Source organism: Rhipicephalus sanguineus, chromosome 1 (genome assembly GCF_013339695.2).
Source record: "Rhipicephalus sanguineus isolate Rsan-2018 chromosome 1, BIME_Rsan_1.4, whole genome shotgun sequence".
NCBI lineage: Eukaryota > Metazoa > Arthropoda > Arachnida > Ixodida > Ixodidae > Rhipicephalus > Rhipicephalus sanguineus.
In genome coordinates, this window is record NC_051176.1 from 155,158,810 (window position 1) to 155,177,643 (window position 18,834).

Sequence of the window (18,834 nt, forward strand, 5' to 3'; positions counted from 1 at the left end):
TTGTGTGGATACACATGCATCATCCATGAAATGTCAATGGATAATATAGCCTAGAACATATTTAAAATCAATTTTAAAGTGCGTGTCGCGCCACTGCACGATGAACGTGCCTTTGGTTTTCGTGTAAACAACCAACCGCCACCTGCGTCACGAGTTTGTGTTGGCTGCTGCGATCCTTGCGAGCGCTCTCTCCTAGCAGACCTTATCAACAGAAAGAGGGGGCAGACTTGCACGGTAGTACAAAGGCTATGTCCTTGCCTCGGCAGGACATTTTTGGGGGGTCACGCATATTTACGTCTCAGAGGGCATTGTAGCAGCACCCAGGCAGCCTTCGTTGAAAACATTTGTCAACGCGATACTCATGTGCACGCGGTTTTGTGTGCTTACGTAGCCAGCTATGTTTGCATGAAAACCACTCTGGGTCCCGCCTCACTTGGCACTCTCTGAAACCGAAACTGCAACTGGGCACTATAAAACCGTCTCCAAATAATTAACCGCTGTGCGCTCGATCAAACGAGCTTTCAAGCGGTGATAAGTGTAAGCTGCTGAAAAAACAAGATGCAAAATTTTGGTGTCAGTGCTCCTTTAAAATTTACTAAGAGCATGTAACCCGGTATGACAAGCTTCTTAACTTAAAAAATGATGAATCGATGTGAGGGTAATAATAATAATAATAATGTTCATTTAACCTTGAAGTGGGCTTCGGGGCAGGGCGGATTTCCCCTGGATAGGATTATTCACGGTATGGCACTCCTCCGCTGCAGTGAAACCGCCTTTACAGGAGGTTACATGCAGTTAATTTTGTCTATTCGTTCATTTCAAATACTTCAAAATTTAGAATAATTTAAATTCATGCCAAAGCGAATTTGAATGCTGTAATATTCATTCGAATAGTATTCAGAGTGCTTGAATATTCGCACATGCCTAATATCCACTAATTGACCCGCCACGGTGGTCTAGTGATTAAGGGCTGCTGACCCGCAGGTCACGGGACAGAATCCTGGCCACAGCGACTGCGTTTTTGATGGAGGCGAAAATGCTTGAGGCCTGTGTACTTGAGTTTAGGTGCATGTTAAAGAACCCCAGGTGGTCAAAATTTCCGGAGCCCTCCACTACGGCGGCACCTCTCATAATCATATCATGGTTTTGGGATGTTAAACCCTAACAATTATTATATTAATATTCACTAATTATACTCATTCCAATTTCTTTGATGCTAATTGTTTTGCAGACAGTGGCGTTGGGGCTGGTATCGACTCCTACTATGAATATTGCCTCAAAGCATACATACTTCTCGGGGATGACCTCTATCTTGAGAGGTTTAACAAGGTAAATCACATTGTTTTTTTTTTTTTTTTTTTTTTCACAGTGCTCTCCATAGCATGCCAGGGAAAGAAAAGGGTTGGTCGTTAGAATTATCAAAACAGTTGCAGTACTGCATCATATGGTACCCACATTTTTCTGTCCATGGGCCACATGTATGAGTACTGCTTAGGCCGGCATTATGGTTACTATGTGACAGAGCCCAATAACCCACTGTACTTATCGTGTGCTTAAACCATAATCACTTGTTGCTGCACTTTATGTGTTGTGCTGCACCACCTTTTCCCAGTATGTATTACAGACTGAAATGTTACACATAGAAAGCAAGGGTTTAGCCACTGACTCGAAACTTCGACTCCACATTGTGGGAACCACAGTTGCAGTGGAAAAAAAACAAGTGGATGTAACATTGTGAACAGCTTCACTAATCATGCATGGTCCTTTTATGCCAGTTCTTCCCCTCCGCTCTTCCTTTCTTAGCCTTTCAATGCACAGCATACCAAGAAGTACCGTACATGTAATTTTCGTCAGGCATAGATTAATGTTTTCTTGTTTGGAACTAAGTGACTCGGGTAAGCATGAACAAATGGCTTTAAAATAAACCATTTCACTATATAGGTAACATAGACTACGATGTGATTGTGGGTAAAATGTTGAATGCTCATCCACAACTTTTACGATTATTAGTTTAGCTTCCAGCTGTAAAAGATCACTTAGATATACTGGAAATGTTGTTCTTGATATGTCATCTCTCAAACAGAATGTCTCGGAGAATGTTCTCGTTCAGAAATAAAAAATCCAGGTGGGCTATTTAATTTTGCCATACTCTGTGTGGGTGCTAAATGTTAACGCTGTAATGTCTCACATTTACAAAATGAACTATCCTCTACAAACATCCTTCTTGGAGAATTGGCCATGCACAGTTTTCTATTTTAACTTTTTATACGTATTACGCTTAGGTATCTGACATGTGATGTATTTCTTTGATTGTATTATATTGTTACTGTGTATTTTATGTTGAATGTAAATTACTTCTGTTGTAAGCCAATAGAAAGGGGTCCACAAGCACCTTCAAGTGAAACTTGTTCATGTTTAGCCCATGCCTGCCCACATCACTATGATGAAAATAAAATTTATTTTAACTTGAACATAGCAAAAAATGAAAAAAAAAAAATGTTTTTTTCATTGTGTAGCATACAATAAGACCTCTTCTCACTGTGGCTTATAGGTGAGGTTTTTCCTCCTTCTCTCTGCAACTCCATCAGAATTTTGTCAAGCCATCTGGTGCTCCTCCTTTGTTTTCTTTTCTTCTGTGGTGACTTGCTATGGTCTTGTTGCTTATATTTCTCAGTCTATAGTACAGTAAGTTCTCATTGATTTGACCCTTTTTAATTTGTATGGTGACTCATCCTGGTGAATCCTGACTCATCCTATGGTCCCAACAAGCATATGCATTATTTAATGGCATCAAACCCTTGTTAATTTGCATAGGTTTGCCCTCTACCAAGTTAATCTGTGAGATCCTCTGAGTGTAAAGCACTGCAAATGTGGGACGTAAGAGAGCCAAAACGGTACTAATTCAGTGATCACGTCCAGTACTCACTGAATGTGATCATTTATGCCTGTGCCATTCACAGTTAAATGCTTGTATTTTGCTCATGTATTAGTAAAATGTTTTTGCATGCTAATAGATATGATCATTATGTACTGCAGCCATTCAACACTTTTTCAAATAATCTTTGAATGACCTCGCTATTGGAGTTCATTTCCTCATGAATCGACTGCCACAAAGATTTTTAGAATCCGTCAAGTACGAGCGTAGTTGCAGGGATTTGTCACACGCTCGCATCATGTTCATCACACACATCTTGACCTTGAGCACTTTTTTTTTTAAACTTGCAGCTCGCTTTCAGTGTGATCACGAGCGTACTGGTGTCATTCTAGCAATACAGAGACAATGTTAATGAGAACTAACAGACAGTAATGCCAAGGAAAGTATAGGGGATGTTTTTTGTAGTAATTATGATAAAAATGTGAAGAAAGTAAAGTGGACTAAAAGATGCACAGATATATGCAGTGTGCAGTTTAAATGCACAGATAGACTCACTGAAGTGGATGGGGGGGGAGGGGTCGACGGCCGCCGTAGGTCAATTGGTAGAACATCGGACGCATTATTCGAAGGTTGCAGGTTCGGTCCCTGCCGGCGGCAGGTTATCTTTTCGTCCACTTTACTTTCTTCACATTTATATCGTAATTACTGCCAAAAACATCCCCTATACTTTCCTTGGAATTATTGTCTGTTAGTTATCATTAATATTGTGTCTAACAAAGAAAAATTATCCCTTAATATTTCCCCTCTTTCTTTCATTCATAGCGCTACAGAGAGTGGCACAGGCACGTTGTAGCACCCCGCAGCAGCCACGGCGACTGTGCAGCTCATGATGCCCAAATCAGCCAATGACCATGTCCATGTGCTTATCACTCTGTAAAAGTTGAGCTTATGGCATCATTTGTCGATAGAAAAGCGAGCAATTTCTTGCTGACTTCGAAATTTAGTTGTAAATTCCATGCCGCATGCTGCACTATAGTATTTGGCTCACATTTTCGCAGGAGCCTCAACTACCAATCCGCAGAATCTTCTGACCATGTTCCAAAAGTGTTGCTGGGCCCCTTTAATTTTTTCACGATATGAGTTGTGCTCCTATAAACTCCACGTAATATTGTATGAAATATTTAATCACGTATTCACGCTTTCTTTCTCTGTAAGCATTTTATTTTTCTTGTTTGGTTGCCCTCCTGCAATAGTCCCCATTAGCAATGGTAATATGTATAAATAAATAAATAAATAAATAAGCAAATAAATAAACAATTGAATCAAAGCCACCACTGTTGGTATTTTAATGATCTTGCAGCCTTGAACTAGCGCTTTTGTGCACCATTCTGTTTTCACCCATAGGGTTTCCAAGTTAGAATCACCACAATGTTGAGGCATTATAGGGTCAATTATGGACTACATATTACCATGAAGCATATCAAGATTAAGGGGGGGACACTGCTTTTAAATTTTTTTTCTCATTTCTTGATCGATTTTGATAATACTTGGTGAGTCTATGTATATTTGTGTGCTGATTTCAAATATGCACTTATTTTTCTATTATAACTGGTAGTTTTTGAAATACAAAATATTCCATGTGCCTTTTGGGGAGGAAGGTTTTTTTTTTAACAGAGAGAGTTACAAAGTAAATCAGTATATCACAATAACCTGTAATCAGAACTGAGTGCAATGCAACAAAAATGGACGTTCTAAGCCCATTAGAACGAAAGTTACAATATGTTGAACATTCACGAGTGCATTAATTTCAAGCTGGGACTTCCTTTGCAAATGTTCAACATACCGTAACTTTTGTTCTAATGAGCTTAGAACATCCATTTTTGTTGCGTTGCACTCAGTTATAATGACAGGTTATTGTGATATGCTGATTGACTTTGTGACTCTCTCTGTTGAAAAAATATCTTCCTCCCCAAAAGGCACATGAAATATTTTGTATTTTAAAAACTACCGGTTATACTAGAAAAATAATTGCATATTTAAAATCAGCACACAAATATACATAAACTCACCCAGTATCATCAAAATCGATCAATGAATGAGGAAAAAATTTTAAGAGCAGTGTCCCCCCTTAAAAAAGGGCCACGGTGCCAAAATCGAGTGTCTAGGCATGTGCAAATATTCGAGCATTTCGAATATTCGAACGGATGTTACAGTATTCGAATTCGCTTTGAAAAAAATTTAAATTATTCTAAATTTTGAAGTATTCAAAATGAACAAATAGACATATATAAACTGCATGTAACCTCCTGTAAAGGTGGTTTCACTGCAGTGGAGGGGTGCTCATACCGTTAATACATATCCAGGGGGAAGGTCGCGGGATTGAATCCCGGCCGTGGCAGCCGCATTTTCGATGGAGGTGAAAATGCTGAAATTGCTTGATACCTTTGTACTTAGATTTAGGTGCACGTTAAAGAACCCCCAGGTGGTCAAAATTTCTGGAGCCCTCCACTACGGCATCCCTCATAATCATATCGAGGTTTTGGGACGTTAAAACCCCAACAATATACAAAATGCCTCTCCAGGGTAAATCCACACTGCCGCCAAGCCCCACTTCAAGGCTGTATGAACATATTACCCTCACATCGCTTCATCATTTTCCAGGGTAAATCCACACTGCCGCCAAGCCCCACTTCAAGGCTATATGAACATATTACCCTCACATCGCTTCATCATTTTCCAGGGTAAATCCACACTGCCGCCGAGCCCCACTTCAAGGCTAGATGAACATATTACCCTCACATCGCTTCATCATTTTCCAGGGTAAATCCACACTGCCGCCAAGCCCCACTTCAAGGCTAGATGAACATATTACCCTCACATCGCTTCATCATTTTCCAGGGTAAATCCACACTGCCGCCAAGCCCCACTTCAAGGCTAGATGAACATATTACCCTCACATCGCTTCATCATTTTCCAGGGTAAATCCACACTGCCGCCAAGCCCCACTTCAAGGCTAGGTGAACATATTACCCTCACATCGCTTCATCATTTTCCAGGGTAAATCCACACTGCCGCCAAGCCCCACTTCAAGGCTAGATGAACATATTACCCTCACATCGCTTCATCATTTTCCAGGGTAAATCCACACTGCCGCCGAGCCCCACTTCAAGGCTAGATGAACATATTACCCTCACATCGCTTCATCATTTTCCAGGGTAAATCCACACTGCCGCCGAGCCCCACTTCAAGGCTAGATGAACATATTACCCTCACATCGCTTCATCATTTCCAGGGTAAATCCACACTGCCGCCAAGCCCCACTTCAAGGCTAGATGAACATATTACCCTCACATCGCTTCATCATTTCCAGGGTAAATCCACACTGCCGCCGAGCCCCACTTCAAGGCTAGATGAACATATTACCCTCACATCGCTTCATCATTTCCAGGGTAAATCCACACTGCCGCCGAGCCCCACTTCAAGGCTAGATGAACATATTACCCTCACATCGCTTCATCATTTTCCAGGGTAAATCCACACTGCCGCCAAGCCCCACTTCAAGGCTAGATGAACATATTACCCTCACATCGTTTCATCATTTTTTAAGTTTAGAAGCCTGTTATACCAGATTACATGCTCGAAGTATAGTAAATTTTAAAACGAAACATATTTTACAGGTTATCAGTTGCGTTCTACCAAAAGTCAAATCCTGCTACTATTCAAAGTTGCTTCCACTTTCCTTTGAACCAAAAAGAATTGCATTTGCACACGCCTTGTTTCAATTAAAAAGAAATATTGTGCAGGTTAGTTGGGTCATGACAAATATGCTCATTTTTCTGTATAATATATGATATCATACTATTCGAATTCGATTCGAAATTATTTGACCAAATCACTATTCGCTTCAAATTCACTTCGAACCTAAAATTTACTATTCGCACAAGCCTATTAAGTATCTGTTTCTCATGCACGCACTCATCTACAGTTTCCTGTCACAGTACAAGCACCCTGACGCCTAATAAGGGTATTAGCAGGCCATTAGAGCTGTCTCGGTCGGACACAGTGGCCTAAATCCATAAAAATCTCAGGGGGTACACACATCTCGCCATGGCGGCTATTTTGTTTTTATAAATATAGGTTTATTTTTAAATATATAAAAATTAAAAAATGAGCATGGGCATTGGTGCTGGGTCAGGGAAAACGGAACTGAGCAGCCAATAGTGCAAGCGTACGTTGCATAGCGAAGTTAGTTTCTAAGTGACGCTCATAGATAGGCACTAACATATTTCTAGCTAATATGTCATTCGGTTTAAACCATGAAATGAATATGCTAGCAGGTTTTTGTTATAATGTGTAAAGGTACAGCTTTTCTTTAACTTCACCTTCATTCCCCATCGTGTATACCTGTTAGAAATAGTTTCCCACAATTTACCCCTGGAAAGTTTTTTAAAGCATTTTCATGTTCATAAGGGGTTTTTTTAAAATAAAACGATCATAGTCGAGCAATTGCATTCATACTTCGTTGTCAATGGCTCCCAACAAATTGTCGACTTAAATAAATAATAGTTGATGATTGGCAATGCGTCATTTACTTTGGATTTCAAAGCCCAGCTTAATAAACATTTGCAGCACACCAGAAGTAACCCGTAGCATTTCAGAAAGCTCATGCTCTGCAGTGCCTTTTGAAACGAAAAGTAGCTTTCACTTTGTTTATTCTTTTCTGGTAGTTACAAGGGCTTCAGATTTTAGAATTGGTTTTACGGGTAGCACGCTATACTTTACTATCAAGCAATTCAAATATGATGCAAAAAAGATAAGCTTCAAGGGGGTTGGGGATACTGGCAAGGGGTGTCCCTCCCAGCCTGAACACAAGGGAGGTCAGAACCCCCCTGACCCTCCACGATTTATGCCGTGGCTCAGACATGGCTATGACTGCTTGAGCCCTTTGAAGGCAATATAAATGCATGCATTTATTTTTTAAGACAAGTTTGCTGCCTGTAGGGAATCAGAAAAGTCTGATGTTGACTTTGTAGTTCATAGAGTGATGTATGAAATAAATGTAGTAATCTCATGAAGCTGTACTTCGAGCTATCCCATTCCCTACTGCTTTCTACTTACTGACTTCACTCAACACCGAACTCTATACTTTTGTTTATTGCAGCACTACACTGCTGTGATGAAATATGTCAGCCAGGGCCCCATGCTTGTTGATGTGCACATGCATAGGCCCAATACCAACTCCAGAAATTTCATGGATGCCTTGCTGGCGTTTTGGCCGGGTCTACAGGTGAGTATACTTTATTGCAGTATCAATTATATGGACACTCCCGTCTGGTTTTTGCCATCGCTGTCGCCATATATGTATGTATGTATATATAAAAGCCACAAAGAAAAATAATTCAGAAAATTTTTTTCCAAAGTGCGGAATCAAACGGGCGACCTCTCCCTCAGCAGCGCACGGCGTTAGATGGCCAGGCCACGGGATGTACGTCTTTCAGCATGCTAACGGCGAGCTATTTATATACACACGCACACACCATTTACTGCAGCGTGCTTTCTTGGTCACCAGCGAGAGGGCACGAGGGACGCACTTTAAAGGTCACCGCCCCGCTCATTGCAATGCGCGCGCGCCTCCTGCCACGCCAGGTGCACTTTGCCCTACAGGGTGTGGCCGCCTGCATGCACGTTTATCCACTTATCTCGTGAGATGTGGTTTGTATGTCTTTTGCTTTCACCGTGATGTCCGCACTGAAGTTACAGAGCGTATGAAGGTCACTTCGCTCGCTGCAGGGGCCACGTTTACGAAAGGAGAGTGCTGGTCAAAGAAAGAAGTAACAACTGTGACAGTTGTTAGTTCGCGCTCTTCCTGTGTATACCTGTGCGTTCGTTTCGTGCGTCCTTCTTTATGTTTGAGCAGCGCGTCGAGCTGGGAGACTTGATAGTTTGTGCTCATCCTGTGTGTGTTCTTTTCGTGCGTCCTTTGCGCTTGAGCGGCATGCTGGAAATTTCGAGCTGCTTTCTGTTCTTCGCGTTACATTCCAATTTGTTGCTATCGCATTCATTGCTTCGCCGTTGCGGCGAAACTGTGACTTTTTTTGACTGACTGACACTTTCAAGCCATGCCACTTGTGACAACTGTTTACAAGAGCAAGTAATTAGATAATCAGGTGTATTCATAACAGCTTAAAGGGACACTAAAGGGAAACAATGAACCGGTTTAGATTGATTACCTGTACTCACCATCGTAGGTTCGTTAATAGAGGAGAAAATCAAGGTCAAAGTTTTATTTTTAAATTTCACGCCGAAATCTCTGCACGTGACATCACGGATGTCAATGTGTATTCATTTTTTGGTGACAATGCCTGATCAAAACTTATCGAAACTTGGTATGTCCCCCTTCAGAGGACAATCTACTTGATTTTTATTGATTAGGAACTACGCAGGACCTAGTAGATGCTGTCAAAATCTATGACGTCACAATGTTTGGTGCGGGAATTTCAGGGTGGCGTCGCCTACCGCATTTTTTTTTGCGCATTTTCTCGCTTACCAAGCGTCTTCTCATGGCAAGCGTGGTGATTTTGGAATTGTGAAAGAGCAATTTACTACTGGGAGAAAAATAATTTTTCTCTTTAGTGTCCCTTTAAGCACACTGGTAATTGCAACATTACTAGGACAGTCGGCTTAATTTGCTTGAAACATAGGTCAAGTGGCATTCATGCAATATGCACTAAAGCCTTGGCATGTGGAAAACTTCAAAGGAAGTCAAAATTCTTGTACCATAACTAATAAATTGATTGCTTGATGTGAGTAGAAAGTTCTAAATAACAAAATCAATTTCTCAATTCTCAAAATCCACTTGTAGTTTGTGCTGTATAGGTCATATGCACATTTGGAAATAGTATTTGTTTAAAACACATGATTGCAGTTACACATAAAAGTGGGGAGCATCTTTTTCAACATTTCCAATGCCTGCATATTAATAGCTGAGCTGTTTAAGCTTGGAGGAGCCCCATTAGTAGTGAACAAAATTTATATCATCATGAATCGGCACGGGCTCACTTTGTGCTCTTCTTCCCTCTTTCTCCTCTTCCTCTTCTGCTTCGCTCCCTGAACATGTGCGCCGATTTGTCCGGTGTGGGATGCAATAACTGATGGACGAGAGAAAGAAAGGGAAGAAAGTCAGAAAAAGATATAAAGACAGAGAAAGAGATGCAAAAAAGATACAGAAAAAAACAGAGAGCAAGACAGAAAGAGAGAGAAAGAAATAGAGATAGAAAGGAAGACGAAGCGAGAAATAGAGAGAAAAGGAAGAAAGAGAAATAAATATAGACAGAAAAAGAGATAAAAAGACAGAGTGAAAGAGAAACAAGGAAGGCCGCCCAGCTTCACACTTCAGTCTTGGAGCCACTATTGCGAAGCTGCCTTAATTTTATTTACCTTTATCTATGCTATATCAAATCTAATTAGCTGAAAAAACACCGTGCCCTAGAAAGTGACATGGTCAGCATGGATGATTAGAAATTAGCTCAAAATTGCACAATAACTGAAGTTCACGGATGTGCATGTCATCTTTCCCGTCGCCGAGTGCCACTTCTCGCATAGGAGAACAGGAAAAAGAAAGAAAAAAATGTATAGTGATAAAGGCAGGTCTGATAAAATTCATGATGTGTGCAGACCTCCGATTGGCTGTTGCTATAGCAATTTGTGCACCATTTCTATGGGTGAAGCGCTTACTTGTACTGCTTCTGTCCACCATTAATTTGTTGGATAACTTTGTGACCATAAACAGCCGTGAATTGATGCTTGTTTTGAGATCGCATAGTGGCGCACGAAGAGCCAAGTGCAACCTTTAGCTGAGCATATGCGTTGATAGAAAGGAGACCCCTGTTGCAAGGCTCAGATGAGCAGGTGATCACGCCAGACTGAAAAAGTCATACACGTTGTGCAGTCTCGTGCTGCATAGGCAATATAGTGATATCAGAGCAAAGCCACATGTCGTCAAGTCATGCATTACGTGTGGCGCGACGCAAAGGTTGCGTGTGGGAGAGTGCTGGCTGTGGGTTCTTGCTGATTGTTCTGAGTTATAGTGCTGTACTCAAGAGCATACTCAATACTAGCCTTTAACAGTAGATGTGTAACTTGCATACAGCATTCATGGCAAAACTCCACAAAGCAAGGTGCCACCACGCTATTTTGTGCATTGGTCGCCTCACAAGCAACGGACATGTGGCGTCGCAAGCATGCAGAGAACATATTCCGTTTCGCCCAGCAATTTATTTATGTATGGACTCTTTTTTTTTATTATTACTATAAAGCAGTTTTATCCTTTTTGGAAGATGGCACATTGCAAGTAATTTGCACAAGAGATTCGTACCACGTTCTTTCACCAGAGGACATTGTTGCGACAGTATGGTATCTTGAATACATGCTCCTCCATGCCCTTGCAGGCAAAGTTCCTTGTGATGCAGTAGTGTCTAGTATCTCTGACACCCTTTAGTTAAAGGCTAGTATTGAGTATGCTCTTGAGCACAACACTATAACTCAGAACAATCAGCAAGAACCACAGCCAGCACTCTCCCACACGCAACCTTTGCGTCACCTCTCGTAGTGTATTTTCTATATTTATTGCACACCTTTTGCGTCATTGTCATGATATTATTACACTTATATTTATTTTACACACTCACAATGTACAGGGTTTTAGGCTCCTATACAGCTACCTCACACTCATCCGTTGTCATTGATTACACCATTGCTTTCACATTACGCCACTTCTTGGCTCTCTTTGGCCATAACTGGCCCTTGTGCCTTAAAGGGGTCATGAACCACTTTTCCAAGTAATGATCTAATGGCCTCAGTATCGGAGTGTACTGCCTCCCGAATCGATTGCCGCAAAAATTTCTCGAATCCGTCAAGAATCAGCGGAGTTACGGGGGTTTGGCGCACGCTCCCAGCGCTTTCTCTCTTTTCTCGTGCCAGCGAGCGCACTGGAAGCTAGACAGGGAGGGATGGCATGGGGGAAAGAAGCTACGCCAGCGCGCGTCATGAAACGCGATCGCTCTCCCGCTGTGATTCGCTTGCGCGAGTGCGGCTACCGTGTACTGAGGAGTGCGGCGCCGGCAAGTGGCGGCACCCCGCGGCAAGAAGCGCATCTGATCCGAACGCCGCTCTCGATTTACGTCGGCTATCGGCCAATAAGCATGCTATGTCTCTTGCGACGTACAGCGGACAGACGCCCCGCCCACCGACGAGAGTGAGAACCGGCCTCTGTTTGAAAAGAGGGTGCCTGGGGAAACGGCAACTTCGCGCTCAGCTTGTGGCCATTACGCGGCGCGCACGACTGTAATATTTGGCAGAGCAGTTCATAGCCGTGTCAGCTTTCCGCAGGATGTGTTTTTTCAATCAGCCCAAGGGGTGCTTCATGACCCCTTTAAAACACCATGTGCAGTTAATTCTCGATATTACAGAATTGGTAAATTCTGTAATACCGAGATTTTCTATCTCAATATTACAGAAAGTATTATTAGAAAGTAGTATTTTTTCTGCTTTAACTTTCTTGCTTTAAAGATATACTCGACGTATCTTTCTTATTTAGTTGTGCAAGTTTCTCTCCTGTATCACAAGAATTGACGCTTCTTATTGCAAAAAAAAAAATGCAAATGGTCTCAACAATTTTGTGAGGCAAGTATTTCAGTATACTGGCATTCAGGACTGGAAGCAAGACTCGACTAAAATTTTATGCAATCGCTGCTTGTGCCGGCTGGATGGGTTGATAATGAGTTCTTTGTGCTTGAATGTATGTATGCTACCTGTAATAGCATGTCTGTATTTTTTCAATCCTGAAAATGGTGTGTTGCATTTTGTTGTGATTGTATTTAAGGTTACACTATCAAAAATTTCTTTATAAACACCGAAGAAAGTTTTTTTGTGTGTGTGTCTGAACTGAGATTCTTATTTGTCTCCTTTTTGGACAGGTACTCAAGGGTGACATCAAGCCAGCCATAGAAACACATGAGATGCTTTACCAAGTTATGCAGCTTCACAATTTTCTTCCGGAGGTGAGAGCTTATCCACCAGCTTTTCCAGATTGCCATGAAACCCCTTCCCTCTTCCTATTTATACTGATGCACATTTTCTCATGAAAGCATACAGAGAGTTTGATCGGCCTAAGTAAGAGCACCTCTGCATCTGCATGTGGCCTCTGTCATTGATGGTTTGGCATGTCCTCTTTAGTCTGGAAGGTCAATGCTTTTGATGATCTTGCAATAATACATAAACAAGTGAATTTCATATATTTATTTTCGAGCCCGTGTGTGTACATATCATTATGTAGCGCACACCAGCCAAACGGCTACCACTCCAGGCACCATGCATTGTGAATGGTGTCTTCATGCAAATTATGTGTGAGATCTCTAAAAGCTTAAAGGGGCGCTGCAACAATTTTCCAAGTAGCCATAGAATGGCTTCACTAAAGGAGCGTATTTCCTCATGAATCGACGACCGCAAAAATTTTTAGACTCCATCCAGTACGAGCGGAGTTACAAAGATTTGTTGCACACTGAGAAAGTACGTCACGTGTGTCTCGGTACCTTGAGCAAGTTTTCTTTCTTTTTTTTTCCTTCGAACGTGCGGCTTACTTTAAGTGCGATCTCACGCACGTGTGCACGGGCAAGTGATGGCTTCCCGTGGCGGCCGCAGTAACTACCGAGCGCGCGATGTTCAAATCAGCCAATGGCGTGGAACTTGTGTCAAGGACGCAGTGATTTTGAGTCAATAGCATCATTTGTCGAGAGAAGAGGAAGCGATTTTTAGCTGACTTTGAGAATTTATTGTAAATCCCCAGCCACTTGCTACATTATAATATTTGGCTCGCGTGTTCTCGGGAGCCTCGACTACCAATCAGCAGCGTTTTCTGACCATGCTGAAAAAGTGTTGCAGGGCCCCTTTAACTTATTTTCCACAGAAAAAAATGTTGGCATGTCAGTTGCACTGCAGAATATTTTTTGATGTACTGATCGTAACACTAAGGTTGCACATGTTGTTTTATCCATTTGGAATGATGTTTTAACATCTGTTGCTTGCAGGAACCTTATGTGCCGTGTTCACCTAGTGATTGATGCTTCACCGCAATACACATTTGTAAATGGAGATGAAGCCAGCGTATAGTATTCTTTCCTGTGAACAGCCTGATTGATGGCTGCTGTCTGACTTGTGGCATTGTCTCTTTTACTTTAGAGCAGCATTTCCTGTGTACACGACAATAAGAATCTGACCCAAATATAGTTAGTTACACACTTACTGTTGTACTGCTCCAGGTGATCCTAAACATCAATTTTTCTTCTCCAAAACAGCTTTTACCATGTTCCAAAAATTTCTTTAAATCGTAAATTGGCTGCACCACCACTGTGGTTCAGCCAACATAACATCGCAGGCTTCATATTTATATTGCCTAAATTTTTTTTGTCTGTTTTCTTCCTCTTTAAATACTTTCAGGCATTTACAACTGACTTCCAAGTACATTGGGGCCAACATCCACTGAGACCAGAATTTGTTGAAAGCACCTATTTCCTCTTCAAGGTGAGAGAGCACATTTCTTGCTGTACTGGGGATCACTTGAAGGTAACGATGCAGTGGTTATACTGTTCCATATTGGACCTATACTAGTTAAATGTGGACAGAAAAATGTCACAAGAAATTGACACTCAACCTTGTTGCATCAGAATTTTGTTACAGTGAAAAATGTGTTTTGTATGCTCAAAAGACTCTTTTCAGTTATTTGTTTAGCTTGTATTATTTTTGTTAGGCAGCCAAAGGACCACCTTTTTGAATCTGTATCTATAAAAACTGACTTTTAACAATGGTGTCAATATTGCAGGCTGTGAACGTGGCATGGAACATTAGTTTTTTTGTTTGTTTTTTTCGGCAGTGTTGATCATTCTAGTGACACTGATTAGTGGCTGGTGGGTCAGAGTGGTGAATTTGTTGACTAACGAATCATCAAGCAGTAGTTGCTCAGATGATGAGCTAAAACATATGTCCAGCACTGATAGCTGGAGTCATTTTAACCAAAACAATCTGTTTCCTAAATCTCTCTTATTCTTAACAAACCTAGAATACCCTAGAAGTGTTCTAGGTTCAGGAACCCAGAACCTAGCAGTGAAAAAATGAGGAGTGGAGGCAGAAAAATGAGGAAAAAAGAAAAGAAGCATCATGGCGCATTGGGAGTGCACTGAGTGAGAAAGTGGGGTGGTTGCCAAGGAGCCAAGCCATAGCCTTCGCTTTGGCTTGGCTCCAACTGCTTCTCAACTGCACACGCTTTGCACAGAACACACACCCACATTTGCATAGAGTGTGTGTTACCGCTGTTGAACTCTTCAATTTGCTGCCAGGAAAATAAATAGTTGTGTTCCCGAGAGTACAGATGTCACGCATACAACCTCAACTCCACTGTCATTATAGGTGGTATTCCGCAAATTTAAAAGCTTTATGGCTTTAATGACCTGAGCTTTCACCTTTGATACCAGTACACGGACATACAAGCTTGGAAGGCTTAGTGTGATCTCTTCGACACCCAGTCCGCATGTTTAGAGTGAGGTTCAAACGACAGCATGCAAACCCACAGGCTAGGCCTAATGAGGGCGCTGCTGCAGGCGATCAAAGTTGTGGTTTGGTACCAAGTCAATAAAGCTCTTTGCTGTGGCTGCATTTGCGAAGGGAGGAATTACATACTGTAAAATCCCAAGCAAGCAAACCCCCCCCCCCCCCCCCCCCCCCCCCCCCACCTCTCACAATGAAAGATAATCTGACAAGATTTGGAGGGGGGCCCTTGCTCGGTCACGGATCAAAATTCAAGATGACGGCGAAAGAGCCACGCGTTCGTTCCTATGAAATGCCTTATTGAATAGGCATGCATTCACTGAAGTTATTAGCCCTCATCAAGTGAATAAAAACACTGAATGAAGTAGTAAAAATGGCGGGAGTGCATAGGTAGTGTTTGCTTGGTCATTGGCGGATATTTCAAATCTCCAGAAAAAGGGAGGGGGGCGCTCGCTCTGGTAGGGGTGCTTGCTCGGGGTTTTACGGTAGTCAGCCAACACAAGAGTGTGGATGGCATGTGCAACACTCAAATGGCGGTCATTGGACATTGCATGCGTCCAAGAAATCTAATGAGGTGTCATACAGTGTGCAGTTTCAGAAAGAAGTCCGCTTAATCAAGGATGTCAAAAGGCTAGTTACCGACTTTCCAGGTTGGCTCTTTCTTTTTTTCCTATATTCATTTTGTTGGCAGTGCGGGTACTAAGATGTTAAGCTCGTCTGTTCCTTTCTGTTGTCCTGTCTAGTTGTGCTACTTACGGTGGTAATTATGTCAAATGTTAACCTTTCAAAATTTGGAAATTTAAACGGATGCAAACAGCCTGGTTGCATGCCTTGATTCTGAGATGCATGCAGCTGCTTGCTCAAGATGTTTTGTACTTGTGCAGCCTTTGAAGAATATTTTGGTTATAGTGCAGCATCACTTATAGTGCGGGTATGCGCAACTCTGGCCACTTACATTAAAAGCAGTCTGCTGTGATATGATCTTTACACAGTACTAATTGTCTCTCTGTAATTATGGAATAGTCTGTAGTTTGCTCTCCTTCAGTGATGACTCTTCATTCCAAGTGTGTACTGTATTTGAAACATCCCAAAATCTCTGTAATCGTTTCTACTTGCCTTTATATTGATAGTAACACGTCTTTTTTTTTCCCCCACCTTTAATGTGCAGGCAACAGGGGATCCCTACTACCTTGAAGCTGGCCGTAGAGTGGTGGAATCATTGCAGAAGCATGCAAGAGTACCCTGTGGATTCGCTGCCGTCAAGGATGTTCGCACTGGAACACATGAGGACAGGTGGGTGATATTAGTGGGGGTATAGTGAAAGCAGTAGACAGGTGCACCAAGCAAAGGGGATGGAGGCAGAGGAGGAAAGTGCGCAATGGAGAGGGGTGTCAGCCAGCTGCAGAAAACATTTAAATTTGTTTTTAAAATTGGTTATTGTGTCTCATCTGGTTTTACACAACCTAATGAAACCAACAGACAGTGAAGCTAAAAAAAGGTATTGGTGAAATTACTTCTATGTTCTTTGACTGTAGTACAGTAATTGTGACATAAATGGAAAGGAATTAAAGTGGATGAAAAGTCCACGTGCCCCAGATAGGGACCGAACCTACAACCTTCGGATAATGCGTCCGATGCTCTACCAATTGAGCTACAGTGGCGGTCACTTTCCCATCCGCTTTATTGGGTATTTATGTTTTTGTGTAATCCTGGGAGTGTTAGCCAGCGTAAGAAAGATCAACAAAAAGAAACGAGCCCTCGATCAATCCCTCCCTCTATCTTTCATCTGTAGGCTTGTGCAAATAGTAAATTTTGGGTTTGAAGCGAATAGTGATTTGGTCCAACAATTTCGAATCGAATTCAAATAGTATACAGTAGAACCCCCGCTGATACGTTTTTGAAGGGACCGTAGGAAATAAACGTAAGAGACGGGAAACGTAAGAGACGAAAAACAGGAAAAACGGCAAAATATTTAGTGGTACAGAATTTTATTTCAATTCTTACGAGCAGCACGAAAATTGGCGCGCTCAGCCGCGATCTAGTCGATGGATAGAAACGCGGAGCTAAGGACGGCCTCATCCACAGAAATGTAATCAACGTATGTGATTTTTTTAACACCAACAGCTGTAGGCATGAAAGAACGAAGCACACGCAATCACGACCGGTGCGGCGAGTCCGACCGCGAACCGCACGTACGACCATGCGAGCTCCAACCAGCTCGAACTCCTCCCGTTCTCCGACAAATAACGATGATGATGAGTCTACGCCAACGCGATGGCAGAAGTGAATGCCAATCTCAAAGGCCTTGCTTTCGCAAGCAAGTACGTCATACACGCCATGTTTGTGCAATACAAATCTCAAAGGCTATGCTTTTGTCAATAGTAAATGCCAATCTCGAAGGCCTTGCTTTCGCGAGCAGTTACGTCATAGACGCCATCTTTGCAATTTGAATCTCGAAGGCCATGCTTATGTTTGCATCAATTGAAAGATTCTGTTGCTTGCGCCTCTCATGCGGCTAATATTACGGTCAAACGAGGCCAAGCTGCGTGAAAATGCACCATGGCCGCTCTCTTTGGTAGTCACTCGGTCGGCTCCGAGCGCACTTCGCGACGTATCATACGGGAACGGTCCGACAGTTACGACGTAACAGCGGGGTTCCCAATACATTGTATCCTATGGGAGCTATGCCGGGACCCGCGGAAAACGACGTAACAGCCGGGAAAACGCAGCAGTGAGGAACGTAACAACGGGGTTCTACTGTATATCACATAAGAAAAATGAGCATATTTGTCTTGACCCAACTAACTTGCACAATATATTTTAAAATTGAAACAAGGCATGTGCAAATGTCATTCTTTTTGTTTCAAAGGGAAGTAAGTTGAACCAACTTTGAATAGTAGCAGGATTTGACTTTCGGTAGAATGCAAGTGATAACCTGTAGAATACGTTACATATTAAAATTTGCTATACTTAGAGCATATAAGCCGGTATAACAAGCTTTCGAACTTAAAAAATGATAAATCGATGTGAGGGTGATATGTTCATTTAACCTTCAAGTGGGGCTTCACGGCAGTGCGAATTTCTCCTGGATAGGTGTATTCATGGTGTAGCACCCTTTCACTGCAGTGAAACCACCCTAACAGGAGGTTTCATGCAGTTTTCGTATGTCTATTTGTTCATTTCGAATACTTTGAAATTTTGGATAATTTAAATTCGTGTCGAAGCGAATTCAAATACTGTAATATTCGAATTCATGTGTAGCACCTTTACTCTGGGCCTTTCATGCACTTTCTTGAGAGAAGAAACGTATGCAATCACTGATCGCAGGTGTCATCACTTATGATGGCACAACATAGAGTTGC

At 42.0% G+C, this 18,834-nt stretch overlaps 2 protein-coding genes across 2 annotated transcripts in view; one reads left to right on the top strand and one right to left on the bottom strand.

Moving 5' to 3' along the window:
- The window catches only part of LOC119400563 (uncharacterized), a 273,061-nt gene that overhangs the window by 111,903 nt on the left and 142,324 nt on the right, over nucleotides 1-18,834 (bottom strand). The window lies entirely within an intron of this gene.
- The window catches only part of LOC119400590 (ER degradation-enhancing alpha-mannosidase-like protein 3), a 110,390-nt gene that overhangs the window by 53,974 nt on the left and 37,582 nt on the right, over nucleotides 1-18,834 (top strand). Inside the window, exons 9-13 of the mRNA XM_037667655.2 lie at nucleotides 1,232-1,329; nucleotides 8,037-8,162; nucleotides 12,850-12,933; nucleotides 14,369-14,452; nucleotides 16,641-16,765. Coding sequence (XP_037523583.1) covers nucleotides 1,232-1,329; nucleotides 8,037-8,162; nucleotides 12,850-12,933; nucleotides 14,369-14,452; nucleotides 16,641-16,765 — 517 coding nt within the window. The remainder of the gene's footprint in view (nucleotides 1-1,231; nucleotides 1,330-8,036; nucleotides 8,163-12,849; nucleotides 12,934-14,368; nucleotides 14,453-16,640; nucleotides 16,766-18,834) is intronic.